This window comes from Condylura cristata, unplaced genomic scaffold (genome assembly GCF_000260355.1).
Source record: "Condylura cristata isolate star-nosed mole 26May11 unplaced genomic scaffold, ConCri1.0 scaffold00022, whole genome shotgun sequence".
Classification (NCBI taxonomy): Eukaryota; Metazoa; Chordata; class Mammalia; order Eulipotyphla; family Talpidae; genus Condylura; species Condylura cristata.
Genome location: NW_004567123.1, coordinates 5,879,239 through 5,904,264, shown reverse-complemented (window position 1 = coordinate 5,904,264; position 25,026 = coordinate 5,879,239). Strand labels below are relative to the sequence as shown.

General features: G+C 37.0%; 3 protein-coding genes across 8 annotated transcripts in view; 1 reads left to right on the top strand and 2 right to left on the bottom strand.

Annotated features, from left to right (window-relative positions):
• The window catches only part of DZANK1 (double zinc ribbon and ankyrin repeat domains 1), a 59,044-nt gene extending 54,045 nt beyond the window's left edge, over nucleotides 1–4,999 (bottom strand). For 4 of the 5 annotated variants that reach the window (XM_004686934.2, XM_012728077.1, XM_012728079.1 and 1 more), the window contains exons 1-3: nucleotides 4,972–4,999; nucleotides 3,296–3,456; nucleotides 1,079–1,232 (exon numbers count right to left, since the gene is read on the bottom strand). In XM_004686934.2, the coding sequence (XP_004686991.1) occupies nucleotides 1,079–1,232; nucleotides 3,296–3,404 (263 nt within the window). In that variant the 5' untranslated portion in view covers nucleotides 3,405–3,456; nucleotides 4,972–4,999. Of the gene's footprint in view, nucleotides 1–1,078; nucleotides 1,233–3,295; nucleotides 3,457–4,964 lie in introns of all 5 variants that reach the window. The other variant, XM_012728078.1, reaches the window with a different exon arrangement.
• A 356-nt stretch (nucleotides 5,000–5,355) lies between these two features.
• POLR3F (polymerase (RNA) III (DNA directed) polypeptide F, 39 kDa) lies at nucleotides 5,356–17,150 on the top strand. 2 transcript variants are annotated; one of them, XM_012728470.1, is made up of 10 exons: nucleotides 5,356–5,539; nucleotides 6,601–6,718; nucleotides 9,344–9,411; nucleotides 9,749–9,769; nucleotides 9,896–9,963; nucleotides 11,147–11,259; nucleotides 11,885–12,028; nucleotides 12,223–12,330; nucleotides 13,173–13,364; nucleotides 13,925–17,150. In XM_012728470.1, the coding sequence occupies exons 1-10, from the start codon at nucleotides 5,478–5,480 to the stop codon at nucleotides 14,000–14,002; spliced, it is 972 nt and encodes a 323-aa protein (XP_012583924.1). In that variant the 5' UTR covers nucleotides 5,356–5,477; the 3' UTR covers nucleotides 14,003–17,150. The 2 variants fall into 2 exon arrangements, with proteins under 2 accessions (XP_012583924.1, XP_004687204.1); XM_004687147.2 differs by lacking the exon at nucleotides 9,749–9,769.
• A 93-nt stretch (nucleotides 17,151–17,243) lies between these two features.
• Nucleotides 17,244–24,809, bottom strand: RBBP9 (retinoblastoma binding protein 9). Its single transcript, XM_004687146.2, has 5 exons — nucleotides 24,663–24,809; nucleotides 23,096–23,138; nucleotides 22,262–22,367; nucleotides 19,050–19,135; nucleotides 17,244–18,446 (listed from the first exon to the last, which is right to left on the bottom strand). Exons 1-5 carry the CDS (start codon nucleotides 24,759–24,761, stop codon nucleotides 18,220–18,222), a joined length of 561 nt encoding a protein of 186 aa, XP_004687203.1. The 5' UTR covers nucleotides 24,762–24,809; the 3' UTR covers nucleotides 17,244–18,219.
• Between the last annotated feature and the right edge of the window lie 217 nt (nucleotides 24,810–25,026).

Sequence of the window (25,026 nt, the reverse complement as noted above, 5' to 3'; positions counted from 1 at the left end):
TTCACCAGAGACAGAGTGGGGAACAGAGTAGGCAGATCGATGAAGTACACTGCTGAGGGGAGCAGCGGGCGGGTCAGGAGAGGTCTGCCACGCCATGTGGCCTCCTCCAGGGCAGGCGGGAATCGAACTCATGCAGAAGCGGCTTTAGATTCTCAGTGCTGTGCTTTAACCCGCTGCGCCACCAGGGAGGGCCCCTTTGTTAATTTTTAATAATAATGGAAATGACTTGTTTTGATGGAAGTGTCTTGGAAAATGGAAAACGACACAAGTTCCAATATTTAAAATAATTATGTGTATGAAGGGCTTTTTTTGTTTTGTTTTTATGCTTTTCTTACAATTTCCAAATACTAATGCAAAAATTATCCTCGGTATAACAATTTGAACTCTCCTCAAAAAGCCATGCAGCAGTCCAGCCATTAGGGGGAGTTTGGAGATTTTTCAAAGTACCCGAGCCAGAAGGTTACCAGCGTGGGGTTTAAAGGTTCCAAAAATGTGGCCAAACCTGTCCTGCAGAGCAAAAGAATTCCAACCTACAAAGCATTTCAGTTTTTTTTTGTTTTGTTTTGTTTTCTACTCTAACATAGTTCGAAGGTTTCAAAATGGGAAACTCACTGAGTAGGAAAGAAAGTGGAAAAAATGTTAAGTAGCTAATGCCCAATACACTGAAATGACAAGGTTTAAAAGTCAATCAAGTCACTGCAAAATAAAGAATGAATGGTGGTGGCTGTACTATGTGTCTTTGAAAATAAAAGGACCATCCAGAAAAGCAGTATTTCTTCAGAACCAGGTGAAGAAAACAGTGGTCCCAAACACTGAAAAAAAATTCTTTCTTAAAATCCCAATGTAAAATAGAAATTAAATTAAAAACAGTATTAGTGTACAGCCCTTCAGTGATTTATAATATACCTCAATGAAAGATGAATAAAACACAAAAGTTCCATTTATGTGTAGAAATGAAAGTAAATGTTTCTTTAGTGCTTATGTAATCCAGCACTGGGTTGAGTAAAATTAAATAATACTTAAAATTAAAATGTCAATTATATTATGAATTATTTTAATCATCATTCTCTTAACTTACTTAGAGACTGCAATAGCTTTAACTTGTATTTTTCCATCAGGAAGAGTAATAGGCTTCTTATACTTAAATGTATTATTTTCACCATGACCAATTCTCCTTAGAAATTCAGGTTTGCTGCCATCCAGGGTATAATATATATTGACATCTGGAGTGTCTGAAAAATCCAAAACAGGATAACTGTGATTAACATTAAATATCATGTGCCTGAACGAGGCCTACGTGTCAGTTATTTAATGATTTTTTATTTAATAATTTTTTTTTTTTTCTTGTTTTATTGTTTTTTTTTTTTTTTATAATAGCAACTTATAATTACTTTTGGCATTTGTGTTTTATTTAATTCTGTTTAAAGTGTTTCTAAATCCTCTTGCGTTTCTTTATTGATCAGGCACATATTGTTATTTTCCCCTTCTCTTTCAACATAAATGATGACACACCATAACCTATTCCAGGCTTCTCATTTTTCATTGGACAATGTATCTGGGATAGTGTTCTTGGTACATAGAGTGTAAATACCTAGTATTATCGTTGCTGGATTATATGGTGTTCCCATTTTTATTACATTGATAACTCTTCATACAGTTTTCCATAGAGGCTGAACCATTACATTCCCACTCTATAGTGAGTGTTCCCTTAAGGGCTTTATTTCCCTTGTTTACCTTCTGTCTGGATGATTTATCCATTATTGCAAATGGTGTTTTGAGATCCCCGATATTATTGCATTCCATGTGTTTCTTTAGATGTGTAAACAATTGTTTTATTTGGTGTATTGGTTATATAAATCTAAGTACAGAGCTTCTTGATGAATTGTATCCTGGTCATTATATAGTGCCTATCTTTTCAATGATTGCCTTATTAAGCTCAAAGTCTTAACTTTAGCTGTGAGAACAATTCCTGTTTTTTTGTTTTGTGTTAGTGGCTTGAAATACCTTACTTCAGTCTTTCACTTTAAGTCTTTGTTTGCCTTTAGAATTCAAGTGAGATTCTTGAATACATAATATAAAGTGCTGGTTCATGGTTTTTAAGTTGGTAGGTTTAGACCATTCACAATTAGGGTGATTACTAATATATGAGGTTTATTTACTGAAATTCTATCTTTTGTTTCTTCCCATGGGTTTCTATCTGGCTTTTTATTTGGGTGTCTTTTCCTGGTGGGCATTTTGGTTTCTTCATTTTTACCCCCCTGTATCTTTGCTCCAGAATTTAGTTTGTGTTTACCACGAGGGTTGTACTAAACATTCTGTATCTAGAATAGTCTTCTTTGTGCTGGCATTAATTTGTCATCATTTAGTTATACAGTTTCTGTCCTTTCCTTTTTTCCCTTGATGTTTTGTTGTTGTTCTATATTGTTCTTGTTTGTTTCTGATTTTATGTTTCCATATGCTAGAAAGTAATGGCGAGCCTAAGAAGTATGGGTCAATCCAGTATTACTGGTGAAGATTATATATACTTATCTGTGTACATTATGATAGCTTTTTCAGTTGGATCTGAAGGAAAGGTATGCAGGTGGTGGGCTATCCCACAATGTCTTGGTTCTGTCTCCCAAAGTCAGTTTTGTACATGCATTTGATCATATGTTTCATCTATAAAATGTTCCCTTTCCTTATGTTAATTATGTGTGCATGTCCATCTCTGGCATTACCAGAAAATATAGTTACTGCTTTATATCTGTGTGAATAGTTAATATTCATTTTGGCATTACTATATGCCAGGCCCTGTGTGCTTCACACAGCAACTTACCTAACCCTGCAGTGCCTCCAAATGGTGGATATTACCATCACTGTGTAACAATGAGAAAACTGGAATTCAAAAAGCCTATGTAATGTTCCAAAGGTCACTAGAAGTTTGCAAAGCCAGGATTCAATCTCTAGCCCACCTGACTGGAGAGCCTGTGTTAGAAGGTCAAAGGTATTATCCCAGCAAAATAACAAAATTCCTGGGAAGGCTTGGAAAAGCACAAGACACCTTACCTTGATTAAGGTTAGTCAAAGCATTGCTTCAATGACATACCTATACAAATGAAAAGGGTGACCAGCACTAACCACTAACCATTCAAGTCTAAATATATACCTCCCTGTAAGCCACCAAGTACCACAGTTTCACATTTTGCAAGTTCTACAAACTTCCAAAGGTCTTGATTATAGGAAGCATGCAACAACCACTGAATATAATAGCAAATCACTGTAATTTTAAATTACTTCAAGTAGGTCTAATTCTTACCTGATTTCATTTCCAAAAGTGTATTGTTATCAATTTCATGGTTGGCTTTTCCAGGCTGAGGCACTCGTAGTGGTATTATCTGAGGGACACACACTGAACCAGCAGTCATTTTCCCTCTTCACATTAAAAAGATTGACTATGAATTCCAGTGAGGATCTATTCTATATTAGAACACAAGAATTGGAGAGAAGCACCTAATAAGACTAAAGGGACTATTGTTTCTACACCAACTACAAATATTATTTAATTTTTAACCGAAGTAATTAAAAGTACAGCTGTACTTTTGTTGTTGGGGTATTGTATGGGGTTTTGCTTATTGAAATAATCACCTTGCTTCTGGAAAAAGAGCATGAGCGAAAGAGGTAAGGATGAATTGTTTTACATGAGCAATTAAACGACTAAATCAGAACAGAGACCATTACTAATGATCTGGCAAAAGGTCCTTCTGCATCATTATCACCCTTTCCTGCCTTTCATTAGTTTGCCACCTCACTGGGCTTCAGGCAAGTTATCACATTTTCTTTAGGGCAAGAAGAAGACATGCATGTAGCATGAAATACTAATTTACAGGCAACTCCCTTGGGAAAACTCCAGGTTAGAAGTACTGCAGTTGTTGCCAACTGGTTCTTGCTTTTGAAAACTGCAAAGAAACCTTAGGACAGCTGAGTGTCACATCTCACCTGAAAGGACGTTGGCATAGATATAAACAGTGAGTAACAAATACAAGTCTTCCATTCCATTTATTGTATTTATAAATAAATTGGTATGGAGGCCTTTCTGACCCGATACTGGAAGGTGTCATAATTTTTAATACATAAAGGATTCAAGGGAAGTGGGGGAAAAGTCCTCATCTTTACACAGCAACCATTTTTACATCTCTGTACATTCCTTTCAGATCTCAATGATTTGGTTTGCTTTACACAGTTATAAACTATACATTCATTCCATTTTTACAGGCCACTTATTATTTACAATTTTCCACGTAATTAAATAACCATTTATCAATTTGTGATGGGCTATTTAGGTGATAACCAGTTTCTTTCTTTCATTTTTTGCGCTGGTTGCTGCAATTCCAAATTATGCTTCTCTGAACATCTTTGTGGCTTGAGTTTTGTCACAAATTGCACTATCAAAAATGGATAACTAAATTTAAGGAGTGAAGTTACTGCCTGGGTGGTTAATTCCCGGTAGGAGGCCAAGAATTTAAAGCATTGATACTCATATAGGAGCAATATAGCCCCTACAGACTTGAAGAAAAGGGGTGGTCTTGCATTTCCATTTAAGAGAAGCAGTGAAAATAATATTGGGAAATAAGTTCAAAATAAAAATAGTTGTAGAGGGAGTAATTCGCATGAGGCAACTAGGAGCTGCCCTTGAAAGGCTGGGGGACGTCAGTGTACCCAAGCGAAGGGAATAAAAAAGTAGAACAATTCGGTAAGTCTAGGTGGCAGTGTGTGTGCGCGAGTGTGGGGGTCAACAACACTCCCCAACTCCCTTCTTCCAGACCGCCCCTTTCTGCAGGGACTTCAACCCCCTCTGGCTCCCGAGCTCGACCAACAGGTGTAACTATGGACTCCAGCTTCTTTCGGCTGGAATAAGGGAGGCCCGTCTTCTTCTCTCGTCTTTGGGACCCCGAGATACCTCCACGGTCCGCAGCCAGACAGCCCACCTCTTACCAACTCTTGCTTTCTCGGTTTCGGCAGCCCAGGTTACCAGAGACGCTGCGAGCCGCGCCCGGCCCACTGAGAGCTGGGCAGCTGATTGGTGGAAACCACACTTCCTGGCAACCAGCCCCGCCCCTACCGCTTGGCCGGGGCGCTGGTATCCGCATCGACCGCCTTTCCTGGGCATCTAATAATGTGCCTTCACAGAAATTGTACACGGCTAAAAGGTGGCGACCCAACTCAAAGCGAGGGAACTAGCTTCCATTCTCTGACAGACATTGACATTCTGGAAACAAACAGTGAGAAGATGTAGCAGGGTGAAAGAGTGAGTCAGAGCAGGCGTAGCTTGACCACCTGAAGTCGACAGACGCGGAAGTACTTCCTGCGACACGAAGAAGAAGGACCCACGCCTCCAGCCAGCACTGTGTCTTTTGGTGTTTCCCAATTTCCCTTTTCCAAGACTTGTGTTTTTCTCCGCCCGGTGGGTCTTTTCCCCGGCGAGCCGGGGCAGATTTCTCATGGCTGAGGTGAAGGTGAAGGTGCAGCCGCCTGACGCGGATCCGGTTGAAATAGAAAACAGGTAAACCAGTGAGGCTCTGTTTCGGGTTCGGAAGACCCCGCAGACGACTAGTCATTCGGCGACGGGACCTCTTGGTAGTTATCGGACCAAGTTCAATAAGCGCTCAAAAAAGGGATTTCGGGGTTTGGATCCACCTCCCACCTCTGGATAGCAAGTGGACTCTTTGAAGTCCAAAACGAAGTTGACAGTTTGCTATTTTGTGTAGCTGATCTTGCCCTGATGTTGTTAGGGAAGTTGTGTTCTTGGTGCTTTGGGCCTGCATATTATGGCCGATGCTCAGAGAAAGATGCGGCATATCCCGGACACTACTATAGATACATATTCTAACCCAGGATCTCTGGTCACTAAGGAAAACCCCACAGCAAAATGACAGGGTGATGTTAGTGTGCAGTTGTGATAATCAGGCAACATAAAGGTAGGTGGTTTCAGTGCAGAATTTTAAGAGTATAGGGCCCCAAAACCTCGCTCAGTTTAGTATTCTTTACCAGTGGTTTACTGGACACTAGATAATTTTTTAAGTAAAAATTAAAGACCCCATTTTCACAAACCGTTATGAATAACACACTAATCTGTGATGTAAGTGAAGTTTGAGCTTTTTTCGTTTTGATAGATGGCTAACAGCAAGTGCCAGTTGTTGTCAGGAGAAATATTGGTTTCTTAAACCAGAAATGTCTGGTTTGCCTCCTGCTATAAGTTTTCTCCTGTTTACAGATTTCTCAGTACACTGTATATTGACTTTGTCAGACTTGTTTGATGTGAGAAAAATTGAACCTCAACTTCATTATTTTCTCCTGTGTTTTGATTTTGAGGTTTTTGATCTAATTAAGTTCATTTTAGTGAGAGAAATTAATACTTTATGTAACAATAATGTAAATGTGTATTTCAAAATCGTCTACCTCTATTTCTGACATGCTTTGATTCAGAATAGTCGTTGAAACCCATTTGATTATTTTCCAGTTTTGCAAAAAAGCACAATTTCAAGTTGTTCTGCTTGTGTTCCTCCCACTGCCATTTGAAATAGATAAAAACATAAATGATATTATTAATACTTTTGTTCCTAGGATTATAGAATTATGCCACCAGTTCCCTCATGGAATTACAGACCAAGTAATTCAGAATGAAATGCCTCATATAGAAGCCCAGCAACGGGCAGTGGCCATCAATAGACTTCTGTCCATGGTAAGGTGAATCTAGCTAATTCATGTAGTTACTTATATGTTATGATTATCATTACTTCCTATTAGGTAGTCATGAAACCATTTTAAAAGTGTGTTAGGCAGCTCAGACTGTCTCTGAAGAAAGAAGAAACGATTATGTGTCATTTTACAAGACAAACATATTTTGTTTTAACCATTGTGTTTATTAAACTAATTGTTATAATACTTACTTAGGGCACATAGGTATAGTCTGTTCTCACCTTCTGTTTGCTTCCTACTGCTGATTTTGGCCCATTCCTTATGATATACCCCTCTTCCTGCTAGTTTTTCTACAAGTCATCACAGAGCCAGTTTATTAGGTTATTATTCCCTGTAATCTCATTCTGAGTATTACAGGAGTCAGGGATAAGTCTAAGTGAATGTTAGCAGTGCTGGCTTTCTGGGAGAAAGTACAGGCCCAGTCCCCAGTAATACTGTAATAGGGGTTTTCATTGAAGCCCTTCTAAGCTGTTCTTACTGCTTCTGTTCTCCCAGGTTCCTTGTCATTCTTCAGCTATTCAAAACACCCCACCTAGTGATACCTCATGCTCTAAACTTACCCATTTCTCCTTTTCATCAAAATTACCATGTCCTGAGAGCACTTTAGCTTCATCTTAGTAGCACTTAGGTCTGTTCTAAGGATGCATCTGAAGACTGACTTGCTTTTAAAATCTGTTATCTTTCTTGGATTTTTAATGACTTTGGATATGAAAACGGAGGATGAGTGAACCTTCTGTTAAACCATGCCCTTTAACATTCTAGCTCAGAGGTTGGTAAACTTTATAAAGTGCCAGATAATATATCTTTTAGTCTCGACATTGCAAGAACGTAGCTGTGAACCACAGATAAACAAATGGATATGGTTATGTTCCAGTAAAACTTTACTTGTAGAAGCAAGGAGTGGGGCAGATGTTAATCCTTAATTTAACCCAAGGGGAAAAAAAGGCGCTTTCTAATCAGTTTACTATGGGAAGGTCTTCAGCTCCAAGGACAGAGAAAGGAATGCTGAGGTTGTGGCAAAGGAACATTGTAAACTATCCTCAGTACTCCTCTTTCTTTCACTACCTCTGCAATCTTACCTCCTAGTCCTACTGGTAATAAGCTATAGACTGTGGTGGAACAAACCAAGAATTAAGTAAGGGCATAATTATTAATAAATCTTCAAGTGTTGGTTTAATTTTAAATAAGTTTGTCGTTCCCTCCCCCCCCCCTCCCCGCCCCATTTACATTACTAACACCTCTCTCTGCATGTGTTCAGGCTCTGGACTTTTACCTGTACTATTAAATTGTTTCTAAACTGGTTTTCCTGGGCTTGTCTTCCTTAGAGCAACCAGGTTGATCTATCTTAATTAAGTCTGAGATCTTAATTAGATCTGAGTAAGTCATTTTTCCACCAAAAATCTTGTCAATGCTAGAGAGTCAAATCCAAGTTCCTGGGTTTACAACCTGGAGCCCAACTTTCCTCACCTACTTCATCTCCCTCTATCACTTTATCAAAAGTTAGACTTCAGAGGGAACTGAATATTTTTGAACACTACCACATAATGTTGCTTCTTGTCTCGGGTCCTTTGCTCATGCTATCTTCCTTGCTTTGATGGCCTTTCTTCACCCTGACCAATTTCTCGTTATCCTTTGCAGACTCAGCTCTACTATCATCTTCAGGAATTCTTCCTGAATCCCCAGGTTGAGCCAAAACTTTTCTGAAAATTCATCCCACCATTTAGTTCACTCTGTCTTAACACCAGTTGTATGGCACTGAAATAAACTGTGTGTTTCTTGTTCCCCAAACACTTACAACAGTAGAGGTATTCAGTAAATGTTCTTAGACTGACTCAAACAACTGAATGCCACCTCCAAATTGAGCTTTGTGATTCCATTTGCCACTTAGTGGGGCCTGTGGAAGGAGGATATTGCTGTTTATACATATGTAAACCCATTTCCAAGTCATGAGGGTGCCCCATATTAATTCTTGGTAATTTGGTTTCTTTTAGCCATTGCTTCCAACAATTAACATAAGACAGATCCAAGGAAATTTAGAAGCATGTTAGATGTATTTTTCTTTACTTTTGATTTGTTATATAAAAAGAAAACTACTACAGGTCTTGCATTCATATATTGACCTGTCTAATTTTCATGCACCACAATAAAAATCATGCGTATCAGTAAATGTCACTATTAACTTTGTAAGTTTTGTTAATCATTGCGTTAAAGAATATTTTAGTATGTTTAGCCTTTATTTGAACTTTTTATTTTTTATAAATTCTTATTTTTAGTATATTTAATTATATCCATTTGAGTTTTAATATAGTTTTTATTATTCAAAAGTTTCTTGTTTAACATTCTTTATACATTGGTTATTAACCAAGTGAGGAACTATCATATGTGAAATTGTTAGGTATTTGTATTTTGAAAAATGATGAGATAAAGAGCAAAGTTTTGAAAAATACATTGTGGAATATGTAGACAAAAATTTAAGTGTCATGTGAGGAACTGACAAATAGCTGAATGAGGTAGGGTATTTCAGTATGTGTAAACTATTCAACAATGCATTAACATTTGGAGTATGTCTCCAAAATAATTGCTGTTTTCTACATTAAAAAAACTTTAGGGTCAGTTGGATCTCTTAAGGAGCAATACAGGCCTTTTGTATAGAATAAAGGATTCTCAGAATGCTGGGTAAGCACATAATTTTTTATTTCTAGAAAAATTTAATTTTAACAAAGTATTTTTTTTGGGGGGGGGAAGCCAATACAGAATTGCATGGTATAAACTTATCTTGCATCTCATCCTTGCTTATTATCATGAGTTCCATTTTGCAGAGATAACTAGCTCTTAATAACTTGGTATATATCCCTTCTTCTAGATACATAATTATATATTTATATATAATCTTTTTTCTTTCTTTTTTTTTTTTTTTTTTAAAACAAAATGGGATCATGCTATCCATACTGTTTTGCAACTTGTTTTTTTCACTTACTATATCTTGGACATCTTTTCATTCTGGTACATACAGCCCTGTCTCATTCTTTCTAAGGTAAGCCTTTCTTTTGGTAAATAAGTCAATACGATGACCTTTTCTTCTAATTCATATGTAGTTGTAGAGATTATTAGATTATCCTATATCTCTTTGCCTTTTTAATTCTGTTCTATTTCCCTGCAGTAAAATGAAAGGATCAGATAATCAAGAAAAACTAGTATATCAAATCATAGAGGATGCAGGAAATAAAGGTAAGCATGTGAAAAAGCAGAAAATTGTCTTTAGAACTAGATGGGTGGCCTGAGATCCTGGTTTCTCAGGATATACATCAGTATGTAGAGCTTCCAGTTGTATTAAATGGAGAAGAAAGAGTAACATGCATATATAACATCTATGGGCCTGAAAGACACCAGAGTGATACTGTTGCTTTAAGGGAGGCAGTTACTAGATGCCTGAGTCCAGAGATGGAATTCTGAATTCTGAACCATGTGAATGTATTATTTATTGACAATAAACAAACTTAAGATTTTTGTAAAAATTCTCATGTTTTTAACTTCAGCAGCCTTAATTATTTATCATATCTACATGTTGTAGATAATCAATCTCTCTCTTTTTTTTTTTTTTTTTTTGCACAAAACCACAGGACTTCCACTAGGGAAGTTCATAGTGCAGTGTGGCAGCGACTTAGGTACATCCTTCAACAGCTATTTCCTCTCTTATCCCCTAAAAGAATTGTATCTGTTAAGCAACTTGGAATTTATATGCTTTATTAATATTAGCTTTAACGATTATGAAGCAACCTGAAATCATATAATTTTTAAATCTATTAGTAGGTAGTTAAACATTTGAAAAATAGACATATGAAAAAGTCATTTTTTTATTAAAAAAATTCTTCCCATCTTTATATGCCTACTTTGGAAGAAAACAAGTCAAAATACTTTCTCATAAAATTTCCTTCCCATCTATAATACTTACTGCCTTCTTTAAAGGAGGAAACATAGCTCTCAGTACAGGGTTTCTAGTGACTGTTAAGAGTCACAGTCATCCATTTTCCATCTCTCAAGTGCAGTGTTGCCTAAACTGTGGATATGTAGGCACATAGATGTTCATGTAAGGGGTTTTGTTGCTACCTGTTGAGGATGGTAGCTTGGCCCAAATATAAACTTTTTTTTTTAGTTGAGAGTAAAAATAACAGAAAACAGATTGGCATGCAAGAGTGATGGAGGAAACAATATATGTTAGTCTAAAACAAAAAAGATTTTTCTCCAGTTACAAAACTGTTTTTTCAGAGGTGCCACACTAGGACTTCAGCTGTGTTCTAGGACTATGTATGCACATATGCAGGGTTTGCTAATTTTGGAATAAGAGCTAAGCAATGAGGTAAAAATCCAAATTCTATAAATGTTCAACTTATTTTACTTTACTTTTTTATAGGAATATGGAGCAGAGATATCCGATATAAAAGTAACTTGCCATTAACAGAAATTAATAAAATTCTAAAGAATTTGGAAAGTAAAAAGCTTATCAAAGCTGTTAAGTCTGTGGCAGTAAGTAGTTTCCTTCTCCCAAATATATTACATATATTGCTCTAAGTTTTATTATTCTTTAAGCTGTGTTATAATTTAAAACAACTAGGATCCTTACCTAGAAAAAGGAAGTTAGGAGAAAGTTTAAAAAAAAAGAATAAATTATATCGACTGACTTAATAATAATGTATCGATGTTAATTAAATTGTAAAAACATTCCCTGCTAAAGTAAGATAGCAATAATGCAGGCAATTGAGTGCAAGGTAAATTGGATCTCTATACACTTTTCATAACAGTTCTATGAATCTAAAACTGCTCTAAAATATGAAGGACTTTATTAAAGATTTATTTATTTATGCATACAAGAACTGGAGTACAGGACAGAGTTGTGGTGGGTGAGAGGATTAACCGGAGACAGAGTGGGGAGCAGGACAGGCAGATCTACTGGACGCCATGTAGGTCAGCTCTCTGGTTGGGGATTGAATTTATGCTGCAGTGGCTGAAGATAGCTTCATAATGCTGTGCTTTAACCTGTTGTACCACAGAGAGGTCCTAAAATATGAAGGATTTTTAAAAATATCTTCATTTTGGAAGTCTGTTTGTTTCTGATGTTATAAAGACATCTGTTATGTATATTTCCTCCTAGGCTTCAAAAAAGAAAGTGTATATGCTCTATAACTTACAGCCTGACCGGTCTGTGACTGGTGGTGCCTGGTACAGTGACCAGGATTTTGAATCAGAATTTGTTGAGGTGCTTAACCAACAGTGTTTCAAATTCCTACAAACCAAGGTGAGGCATAATTGAGAAGAATACTACAACTCTTACTTTTTTTTCAAAAGTTTCTCAAAGAATGTTACATCTCATAGATTATACTTTCTAAGAATTAAAAATACTGAAATTGGTCACTTTCAGTAAACAAAATATTTTGTTACTGATTTCACTGTTTCTAAACTATACACAGATTTATGTTTCTATCTTCATAGGCAGAAACAGCACGAGAAGGCAAACAGAATCCAATGATACAAAGAAATAGCTCATTTGCTTCATCACATGAAGTTTGGAAATACATCTGTGAATTGGGAATCAGCAAGGTGGGAACTCAGTTTCTAATAATTATTATTTTTAAAGTATTCATCATAGGAATACAGTTTACAATGTATTCAAATCTTACTGGACACAGATCCTTTGATCACATAGCTGTGAATTTGCTTTGGGAAAGTACTGTCCTAAGCCCGTTAGGCAAAGGTTATTACTGCTGTCAGGCACTGTTGGAAACTTTTTGTACTTGAGCTTGGGATATACAGCAGCTTCATTTCACTACCAAAAAATTCAAAAGTCTGTTCTTGTCAGTTAAGTTCTTGACTTTCTCTCAGAGACCTTTCAACATATGTGCCAGACTTCATCATCACATTACCTCTTATTCACATTAATTGTCACATATTGGTATTTTCCTTATGTGGCTATGTAAGTGGTACTATATTCTTTTGAAGAACTGTACATAAGGACACTATACTGAATCATTTCACAGTCAGAGAAAAAATTTAAGTGGCCCATTGGACAAATCATTTTCATTTCTTGGGCTCTTCATTTATCATTTATAAAAAAGTAGGAATTTGGACTGTATGATATCTAAAGTACAAATATTCACAAGCATTTTGTAAATTTACATTAAATTCTTGCTAAAGAATTATTTAAAAAAACTTAGATTTTACTTAGGAGGCCGAAGACATCAGGTAGTATGAAACTCATCATGAGGTTAGAGTTCTGTCGTTAGCATTTCAGTGACTTGTGCTACCGTGGGCTTTCTGATTATTCTTCCACCACAGTGTTGCCCTATTTCACCAAGGAATTGTGACCTTTTACTGTTTATAACGACGTCCAAAAGGAGTTCTCCTTGATCTGTTTGTGCCCTATCTAATGTATCCCTTTTTAGGTAGAGTTGTCCATGGAGGACATTGAGACGATCTTGAATACGCTCATTTATGATGGGAAAGTGGAGATGACTATCATCGCTGCAAAAGAAGGTACTGTTGGCAGTGTAGACGGACACATGAAGCTGTATAAGGCAGTCAACCCAATCATCCCACCCACAGGCTTGGTCCGAGCCCCCTGTGGACTCTGCCCGGTGAGTTAAAGTTGCTTCACTTTATCCTTGACTGCTACTAATTGCAAATGTCACGTATCATCAGCAGGCATGCCCCAGTTACTATCAGGGTAGACCAAGAATTGTTCAGACTTCCATGTAACTTTGACAGCAAACCTTTAGTGAACAAATCGTTGTCTTAACATTCTTTCTTAGAATAGGTAGGTTAAGAAAACTTGTTTTCTGCTCTTGGCCCTGAAATGGACAACTTGATGACGACTGAATTAGCCATGAAACACTTAAGTCAAAGAGAGACAGATTATCTCCTTCCCTGTTTTCCTGCTGTAGCCTTTTGCTCATTAACCAACTTTATGATCACAGAGCAGGTTCGATTATAGATCTTAAATATAGTTCTAAGCTTTCAATGTGAAAGTTTTATTTTTAATACTATTTTAAAGACATTGTTGGGTCTTGGCTATTTGATTAGCAGAAATTTTAATTGTAATTGACACTTAAGTGTCAGCTTAAATTAAAAACTGTATAATGTAATACTTTTAAAACTTCAGTGTGAATATAACCCTTTTTCTTTTTTTTTTAAATAGGTTTTTGATGACTGCCATGAAGGTGGTGAGATTTCACCATCTAATTGTATTTACATGACAGAGTGGCTTGAATTTTAACAAAAAGCTATGACTTCTATTGACATGTTACAAATCAGTTGTTTTGGGTGTAAACACTTCAATTCATGATGGAACATCAAATTCCCTTGAAAACAGACTTAACTATAATGGATATAGACTTGTGCTGCTATGAAAAAGTATTTATTTTTTCCTATGAAAACTATACTTATGTTCATGGAGTTCACAACAAGACTATGAAGCTGGTGAATTCAGCTGTGAAATCTGTTCAATAAATACGTTGACGTTTTGGAGGACCTCATCTGAAAGTTTGAAGATTTGATGATTCAAGGAAAAAGAAGACAACAAATCCATATTCACGAAGTATTATGATAGTAGCTAGAGCTTTAAAATGACCATTTTAAAGTTAGTTATTAAGATTTTCAATGGAAACTTTTATTGTCTACTTCCCAATTCTAAGTGATGAATGTAGAGACAGTGAGAGTGGGTGGACTTGGGGCATGAGTCACGGACAGCAGGGAACTTCTTTCCACACACTCTCTATTCCTTTTTATGTCAGAAATGTTCTTGCAGAACAATGTGCCATTGAATTTACCTCAAATGCAAAGGATGACTTTTTGTCAAGGTTATGTTTTTTAGTGCATAAATAATTATTCTTATCTTAAAGGGTATATTTTTCACTGTTCTTTCTTTCTTAAAGTTCTGTGCAAGTTTTACTCTGTCTCAGTTGTATGTTTGCTATAATTTCCTCCTGGATTCTTACCATTTAACTAAAATTAAAACTAAAAATAATCAATTGCCCTCCATTCATACTTTATTTGGGGAAGTACCATTCTTTTTTCTTGTCCTATTTTAGAGTTGTTTCCTTATTTGGTTATGAAAATCATGGCACAGTATGCCCAAATTAAGCAGAAACCCATTATAATTGTCCTGAAACTCGGTCTTTCGCTATATAGAAAATATCAGGTTATTTGACATCTTGTTGCACAGAAGGTAGCTGTGGTGCTTTATAAGATCTCAACTGTTGTAGTGTTTGCTCTGAGACATCATTTAAGTTTGTGTCAAGGCCAAACCCATTGGACAAATGGAAAGGAAAATTGAAAATTGCTGAGACTTGAGTTCAGACACAAGTGTGGAGATACTCTTTAATGGACAAACTTCAGAAGGGTTACTTTGAGATAAATGAGAATGGTAAAGTAAAATTGAGCTTAGTAACCAATGTTTAGAATTAGGCAAGTTGTGTGACCAGCTCTAGAGTTAGCATTATAATGTTAGTACTTTGAATCAGAAATCATTTCTTCATGTGTTGGATATAAGACATAGAAGAATCTAGGATCCTGAAGCTACAAGTTTCCCTTCAATCCCCAGTTGGGACATACAGTGTCCTTCCTGGCCTATTCAATGGTACTAATCTTATTTAATAAAAAGATTGACTTGGAGGAGCGTTAAGAATGGGAATAAAGAACCAGTTTGTTTTATTTTTCTTTAATTTTTAACTGAGGTAACACTGGGGTAGCTCCATTAGGTATTCCTACTATCATCTCACACCCTACCACTGTAAACTATGCCTCCCTCCCTTGCTCCCTTCTTTTACCTCCTCTCCCTTCCCACTCCCTTGATGTCTCAGTTCTGCAGTCAGCTATCAAATATTCCACTATTAGTGACACCATCCAGAACCAGTTTGTTTTAAATATGGTTTTTGTCTTAATAGCTAGAGATTGATTTTTAAAAGCTTATAATCAATAGAAAAAACTATTTCTTGATGCACCTAAATAAAAAGACCCTTTAAGTTTTTCATTTTGAGTATTAATTGAGGGAGGAAAGAAGCAATAGTTTTCAGTGCAGCACATGTGATGTATAGTTAGATATTTACTCTATAGGAGTAAACTGATCAAACTGTAGAGCCCTATATTCATGACACTGAAAGATCAAATTTTAGGTGAAGTCCTAAAACTCATGGTTGATTCCCACATGTTAAGGTATTTTGTGTAAGTATTTTGCTTGCTGGGGGAAGGACATTCCCTGGAGTGTGTCAAAGTCCCTTAATAATGATCCACAGAATCAAAAGAATCATGATTCTGTTTTTAAATCAACTGTATCTGCCATTCTTCCTTGAAGCTTCTCTGATCTTAGTTTGGTGATGCGTAAACAATGGAACTATCATTTTTATGGTGATCAACTATTGAGCAAGCTAATCAAAGCTAAAGTAATATAGAGTCACTTTTATTTTGAACTTACTCATTATTAGATAGTAGCCAAGGGGAGACTATAAAATGCATACTATATGACCAGTATTATCCAGTAGAATTATTCATGGTGATAGAATATCTGTTATTCAATAAGGTACCCCTAGCTGTCTATCTTTTCAGCACTTAAAGCGTGGCTAGTGTGAATAGTCCCTGGGTTTACTGGCTACCATACTGGGCAGTGGAATCAAAGGTTTCATTAATTTCTAAAGAAATTTCTATTTTTATAGAAGTGAAGAATATCAAAGTAATTATGTCTATTGTATATATTTGGTTTTTTTCTAAGGAGGAAGAGAACAGCTTATTATGAGCTTTTATTTATATAGTTTGTAATTTTTTAAGAAAGCACTTCTGAAAACCAGGTAGAGAATGCATTAACAGTTATTCCAAATCATTCAAATAGAATCAAACTTTGATTATAGACTTAGTAAAATCAATGCTAAAGAGCTCTTTATAAAGATCTTAACTTGCTTTTCATTAGCTTGTCTTGTAAGTTGTCTTAAATCTTAACTATTTTAATTTAGAAGTATTATATATTTAGTGTAAATTTTCAAATAAGCCCAGGTGCTTAAAATAAAGGTCCAACATACTGTATTTAGAAAAATTCCATTTCCCAAAGATAATTGTTGCTAAGAAATTAGCAAGTATGTCCTTATTTATTTTTTTTCTTTAGCATAAAAGGCATTTTAGGTTAAAATGATGGCTTTGAGTCCCCTCTAAGCATAAACAGTTCAGGAGTTCATATTACTGCAGCAAATGTCAGGTTCTTCAACATTAAGTGTGGGTTCACTAGAAATTGTTTAAGCCAGAATTTAAGAATATAATAACCATAAAAAAATTAGGCAATGAAAAGGAGTATGAACAGAAGAAAAATCATAGGATGGTACTTGAAAAACTGCTAAAGGGACATGGCAGTTAAAACCAAACTTGGAAGTATGGAAAGATTATTTTTTAAAATACTTAAAACTATTATATTATTAAAAAATAATAATAATAAATAAAAATAAAAATACTTAAGACTAACAAAATCCAAATCATTGCCATGACTTCATCCTTTAGTACTATATTTCTTGGGCTTTATAGAGAATCATTGAAAGTATGTAAGTTAATACTTATGGCACAGACCAATGGATGTCTTGGACTGTGTGTCTTGCTGTGTTTGTAAATTTTTGATTTAACACTGAAGTTGCCAACTTAATCTACCTGTATATAGAATGGATATAATTCACATACATAGGGGTTGTATATACTTAATATATATTCTCTGAATACAAAAACCACTATGAAGTTTTTTTCTTTTTCACAAAAATTCAGAAAATTGGCAACACCTTGCAACATTTGTATATGGCAACAATTCAGACAGGGCATGAGATCTCTACATTTCCCCTCAACCACCCTTGTCTTAGACACATGTAGTCAGCTATGCAGGCCATGCCTGATTTCTGCATTCAATTCACAGAATCCTGATGAACCATACTCTCAACATATTTGAAGGATTGGGGGTAAGTGTCAAAAGTGAAGGCCCTGGTCTGGGTTTAATATTCTGGGCTAGCCTGAAACTGCTAGTGTTTTACATTCTAAGCCAACTCTGGAATTGGGTTTTATTCTTCCAATAGAATAGAAAAGTTTTATTTTAAAAGAAGCATAAGTATAATTCCTGTAATATATACGAAAACTGTTTGGTTTTAATCTGGACCAAAGAGTCAAGTCATGAAACCTGGGTTCCACTTCTGTTTTATTCATTTTGAATTGGTAAGTGTGTTAAGCCTACCTTTATGTCAATTATCAACTGAGAAATTACTGCGCTAGTCGATACATTTGGGTAGATGGAGATTCTACAGAAATGCAAGTGTTCTAACAGTGTGAACACTCTGTTTTTAGGTATTTTGGAATTTAATTTGATCTGTTTTATTATGTGTATAGTAATTACCGTATAATAGATTATTATTTATTAATAATATGATAATTGCTCTACCTCTACATTAGTATGCAGAATAGTAAAAATGATCTTGTTTACGCTGGTACTTGCAACATAGACTTTACCACATTAACCAGTTCATGAAACTCTGTGTTCTGAAAGTGGCCACGATCAGTGAATTTGTACAATTTGGCTCCCAACCGATCAGCCACTTCTTGTTGTTCTTTCCAGGGAAGAAAAGGATCATCAGTGGAGCCAAACTGCACAATGTGAGGACAGTTGGTTTTGATCTTCTCCCATTGCCAGGGGCGGTTGAAATATCCTATAGGAAAAAAATATTTATAACCTATTATTGTCCATTGAGAATTTCTATTATCATACCAAAGACAAGAATCAGAGCCTACATGCGAGTTAGACGCATTTCTTTAGTTTTCCATTCTGCAGTACTTGATAGCTATTGTGAATATGTGACTCAAATAAAATCAGGACTCTAGGGCTCAAGTATCAACTATGGTTTAGAAAATGGTCTACTGAGGAACTGACTCCCTGGTGGCTTAGCGGTTAAGTCTTAGCACTATTACAGCTATGGCATGAGTTTGATCCTTGCCAAGACTGGCATATGGTGCAGCAGACCTCTCCTGTCTTGTCGGCTGCTCCCCTTACCAGTGTATTTCAGTCAATTTGCCTGTTCTGCTTCCCACTCTGCCTGTGGTGAGTCCCCGACCTCTGGCCTACACACCAGTTCTATTAAAAAAAAAAGCCACCTCTCAAGTGCCTATCTTATACCTAATGATGGGCAGTAAATATTTCTCACTTGTTACCAATTCTTTAGCCTATCTGAAAGATGGTACTGTTTCATAACATGAAGAAGCAGCCTCGAGACTAGAAGTAAGGCTTTTCTGTTGTTTTCTGCCACCAAACTTACCACTTGCACGCTCATTTTCATCCCCCAAGTCTGATGTATATGCAGACACTAAAACAATAGCATATATTTGATGTGTTTCTGCATATCTGGAGAGAGAGAAATGATGTCAGCTAGTATTAACATGAAGTTTGACCTCCAAAAAGTAAGTATAACACCTAAAATCTCATTTGCTCTAGTATATAGGAGACGTGCTAGATGCTGAGGTTGGCAAGGAAACTGCAGTATTTTAAGGCTTTTGGATAGTCACTTAAACTTTGCTATTTGATAGATTTCTACTCATTCTTCAAAGTAGTTCAAAGCTCTTCTGTAATCCTTTCCAAATGAAAAATATAATCATTCCCTTTGATGTGTGCATTAGTACAAGTTATTTGGTTGGCTGACGTGTAGTATACATCAGCATTACTTAGTCGGCAGATTCTCAGGCTCAGTTCTATAGCAGGTGATTCCAAAGGTTGGGATTGAGACCCAGATATCTGCATTTTAATAAAGCATTATACTTCCCCCAATCCAGGTGACTAATACAAATCATCTATAAGCCATATTTAAAAAAACTATCAGGTCAGAAATTCACCTCTTTTATCACACATCCCATGTTGCACTGCAATACTGCTGTCGCATCTTATCCCCCTCATCAGCTCTCAGCTTCCGAAGAGCAGATATGAACTTTCTTTTTTTTTTCAAGGTTTATCCATTTATGCATACAGAACTGGGGTGCAGATCAGAGGTGCAGGGGTAGTGTGAAGATTCACTGGGAACAGAGCGGGGAGCAGAATAGGCAGATCGATAAAGCACACTTCTGAGGGGAGCAGTGGGCGCATCAGGAGAGGTCTGCGTCATGAGGGTCACCTCCCTAGCCGGGGGTCGAACTTGCCCTGAATCGGTTGTGGCTAGCTTCATAGTGCTGTGCTTTGTGTCAGCAGGCCCAGATATGAACTTTCTTGACCATTATGGTCCTGGTATTTAGGACTGTGCCTGGCAAATAGACAACACTTTGCAGACAGTTCTCTCCTTCAGCAAAGACTAAGTTAAGGCAAGATGTGGACTGGTACTAGCTTCAAAAGGCTTTTGTGTCAAGGAAAGATTTATGGCTAGTATTTTGTTCTGGTGCCTAAACTTCTTACCAAACCTTTCAACTACAGAAGTTAAACAACAAGCATCTAGTCATTTTGTCAAGTCACTTCTAAATACATTAGAATGTATTGCCTAAGAACAAGGCCATTCTCTCATATAACCATGTTACTATAATTACACCTAATATATTTAACATTGCCAGAGGCCCCTAGGTCCTGTATTCATCTATCCCTTCCCCCACTGTACTAAAAATATTCTTAAAACTGCTATCAACCCTAAACTCAGTCAAAGATCATGCGCCACATTTGGTTTTCATAACACTTTAATCAGTTAAATTTTTTTTGCTTTAAATAACAGTGACATTTTTTAAGAGTTTAGTCCAGTTGTCTTGTACATTTATTCCCTAAACTGAATTTCTGTGCCATCATTAGACTGAAGTCAAACACTTTGGGCAAGAATATTACATAGACAGTGGGCTTCCCTGGTCCGGGGGTGAAGTCTCAGCACTATCTCCATAGTGGTCTGAGTTCAATTCCCAGCCAGGAAGCTAAACCACGTATGGCATAGCAGACCTCTCCTGTTTTACCCACCGCTCCCCTTTGCAGTGTATTTTGGTAAATCTGCCCGTTCTGCTCCCACTCTGTCTCTTGTGAATCCTTTCACACCCTGTTCCTCTGGCCTATACCCCTGTTCTTCTATGCAAAAATAAAATCTTTTTTTTTAAAAAGAATATTACACGGACAATAGCAAGTCATTCCCATTCTATCACATCAAAGGCATGTCATCATTCCCTTTAGTGGTGAGGTAAACTGATTTCTTATGGCAATATCCATTAAGTTACTCCTTTTTGTCATAGATAACTAACATAAAGGGTAGTCCTCTATGCTAATATCCCCTACAAGCTCACATTTTATGTTTGGGCATCTATTTTTCTCCTTGCCTACATTAACTGTAGAAGCTAATTTTTTACAGGTTGCTGAAAATCCTACAGTAAGTCTCAGGTTCTTTAAAAGAATGCCCATCTTTAGTGGCCAATGGCTTGATAAAAATTCAGTTGGCCTTGAAACTGGTATAGATTTCAGCATAAAGTGATGTCTACATTTTCTATACAATACCTAGCAGCTTATAAATAATATATTGTACCCTAATTCTGTAGCTCCTGATTGGAAAATGTTATTTTTATAGCTTTCATTGGTATACCTGGAAGATTATGGAATTTGATGAGTGTCTAACATGTATTGATAGTTCATGTGACATCTTGAGGGTTTGCTGGGAAAGGGCACAACACAAAAAACTATAATCCTTTGCCATCCATTCTAAAAAATATGGAGGAAACCCAACCCTAGTAGACTTATTCAGTCAGCTAAATCCCTACTCCTTGGGCCTCATAAGCCTACAGAGAAAGATACCATGTTTTGATGGAAAGCATCAGGGATGGGCTCTTGGGATGAATCCTAAGGATTTGGGGGGTAGGCACCACTAACAACCTCCAACAAATATTTACTGAGCACCTACCATATGGCAGACTCTTCTAGGCACTGGGGTTTCAGTGTCAGAATGAACAAAGTCCCACCCTCTTGGAGTTACATTCTATTATCAGGAGACAGATAAGAAATAAACAGGATGTCAGATGCTGGAAAGTGCTACAGGTAATTCTGGGGATAAGAAGGCAGAAGGCAGACGAATCTGGTGTGAGATTGCTGTTTCAGAGAGTGATTAGAGAAGGCCTCACTGAAAGGAGACATTTGAGCAGAAGTTTTGAGAGGTAGAACAGCAGCAAGCACAGGCCAAAGGAAGATTCATGCAGCGTGTTAAGGAACATGAAGACTGTAAGCCAGACTGGGGGCAGTGAAAACAGCAGAGTTAGTGAGGCCCTGAAGGCTGAATATTTCTTCTGAGGGTAACTGGAAGCCACCTGGGGTTTGCAGCCCTTAGGTTTTTAAAAGGATCACTGTATGCCAATAAGAACAAAAAATGTTTTAATCCACTAACCAAACCAGGAAGGAATTAGGACAGATTACGTTACAATTTTTGAGGTCAGCATCATTTCTTCTACAGTATAATTTAAGATCTGCACAAGGTATTTCCTAAGCAAGCATGGCTGGAGCCTGCACAGGGGTGACAGTTTACAAGGATCACACCTCATGGCCGCAATGGCCCCCGAACTGTGGCCTATGATGACGGTCTTCTCATCACAGTGCAGCTCTGTCTCCATGAAGGGCAGCCAGATGCTCTCTCTAGCTGTAACTAAGGTTCAGGGTAAAAAAACAACCTGTCATTTGAGAGGGACAGTCTTAGCTTACTACTACCCGCCTTTCTAACAGACTTGGTTGATCACATTTTTAAAACTGCAGGACCACAGTGGGGCTCTCTTAATATAGTCAAAAACTTGTCTTGCTGTTTGAAAGATACAAGTCTGTAGTTTTTCTTTTATTTCTTATTAAGTTCTTGTAAGAAAATACTGAAGAAATAACAAGTAACCCTGAAGATTTAATGTAAATTTTCAAACTTAAAAAGCTCCTGACAACATTTTCTCCCAAATTCACACACATATATAGATTTTACTTCCCAAAAAGAAATTCCTGAAACAAGTCATAGACACACTCAGGACAAGAGTGGCAATGTTACATTCTAAATATTAGGATCTCACATATAATGTTATAAAGTTTTATATTTCTGCCTCAAATGAAACACCCATAACTTTTACCTGAAAATACTTGTTGATTTATAAAAGGAGAAACCATCTTGCTTGCAAAGTTAAATGTTCAATTTTACCAGGTCAGGTGCTTTTCTTGAAATACTAGGATTTGGGATTTTGTTTGTTTTTGTTTTGGGTTTACATTCTCCTCCCCAACCTGCCTGCCATCATTCAGTCTGAGGTATAATTCCCTTTGACTTCTCTACTGTTTTATTCCTACTGTCCCCCAGAAAATGATGGCATCAAAACACAATGAGAACACAAATTTAAAACTTACTTGGGTCAGGCATGTTTTTAGCCAAACACTGGAAACCAGGTATCTATGATATGAGGGAAGGGAAAAAAAGCTGTAACAAAGAGCTTAATTATACCTAATACATTACACCTAAGAGAGCTAATAAGAAATAAGACACCTGACACAATCTTTATCAATTCAATAAGTATTTGCTTACATTATTAAAAGAAGTAGGTTAAGTGCTACAGGATTATACATGAATACATACTCCTTCATAATCTTCTGTTTGCAGTTCTATATCAAGCCAGCTATACAGAGAGAGCTCTTTATAGAAGAACCTACCTCTAGACCTACCACACAGGCATATATCTATAGCAAGGGCATGAGTGAATGCATTCTAGACAAACTGTCCTGAGTCAAAAAGAGTGCATCAAGGAGGAAGTAAGATGTGATATACCCACCCTCTTCAGCAAAGCCCTTTCTGTCTACATCCTTCTCCTGTCTTATGCTCTAGAACTAGCTTTGGTCAGAATTTTGGCTTGTGAAATTGCCTACAAACTTCTGTTGGGACTTAAAAAAAAAAAAAACAACTGGTAACATTGGTTTACAACACTTTTATGATGCAGAGTACAGGGCCACACTTCTTCAGGTGTATGTTACCAATATGTTACTACCAATGCACCATCCTCTTGAGTTGCAACTGTGATCTTTTTGGTTTATAGCACTGACCACGGTTTTTAGCTATAATCCTCAATTTTATTCTTGAGACCAACTCTTGAGTTCTAGACGACCAGATTCCAGGAAGCCCTATTGCCTGGCTATTGAAGCGGGCTGAAAATAACAAGATGCATACGACAACCCACAGTAGGATACAATTTCTCTAAAATTCAGAAAGAAACCAAATTAAACACCATGTTGTTTAAAGATACATACAAATTGCAAAAGGGGAGCAAATACAAAGACAAATTTCAGAGTGAGGGAAGTGGATTGGGGTACATACAGGTGACTTCACATGCACAGGCAACACTCCAGATTTTACTTTGGGGATGGATTCTCAGGTTTTCATTACATTTCATATTTTACATATTACATGCTATATAACTTAATACTACCTACTGAATTATTATTATTTTTTTTTAAATCTGAGGCAAAGAGCAAAGAAGACAGATGTAAACTTACCTGAGAAGTTCCAAATCAGAACCAGCAGCATACAAGAGCAGGTAGGGTTCTGGTCCCTCGGACTAGTAAGTTATGCCATGTACTCTATAAATGAGCCCTCACCCAAAGGACTATGGTGGAGGGCTTTGGTGCCTTGGTGGTGGGTAAGATACACCTAAAGACGTGTGATCCTATACTCTGAGTTAGAGTGTTGTAAACCAGTGTTACCTTAATTAAAAAAAAAAATTTAAAGTCCTAACAGAAGTCTTATAGGCACATTAACAGTCGAAAGTACGACCACAGCTAATTACAGAGCTTAAGACGGGAAAGAATGAAATCAGGGTTTTGCTGAAGAGGGGTGAGTGTGGGGAGTTTAAGCCTCAGTCCTCCTTCCCTTATGGTCCTCCACGGCTGGCTGACTTCCCAGTGCAGGGGAGCGCCTATTTCTTACCTGCTCCAGCCCCCTTTTCACCCAGCCATACCAGCCTTGGGTAGCCACATCCCCTCCTCCGTTCCCGGGAACAATAACCGCCTTATTAGGAGAAGCCATGGTGCACAAGGGCCAGTGTACCCCAGCAGTCAGTCGCGCAAAGATCCGAGTCCGATATCGCATCCGCTGGGGAGCCTGTACTGTGGCATCCTGGGAATTGTAGTTCTAAGCAGCTTCTGGGGCAATTCATATTCTTTTCCGCCTTCCTTACTGTACCAAAACCAAACCTTGTGGGTATGTAAATCCCTTTTATTTGCCTCCTCCTAGTGCTCTAATTTTTGCTCCCTTATTTTGGACATACTGTGACATGCCCAAAATATGTTAT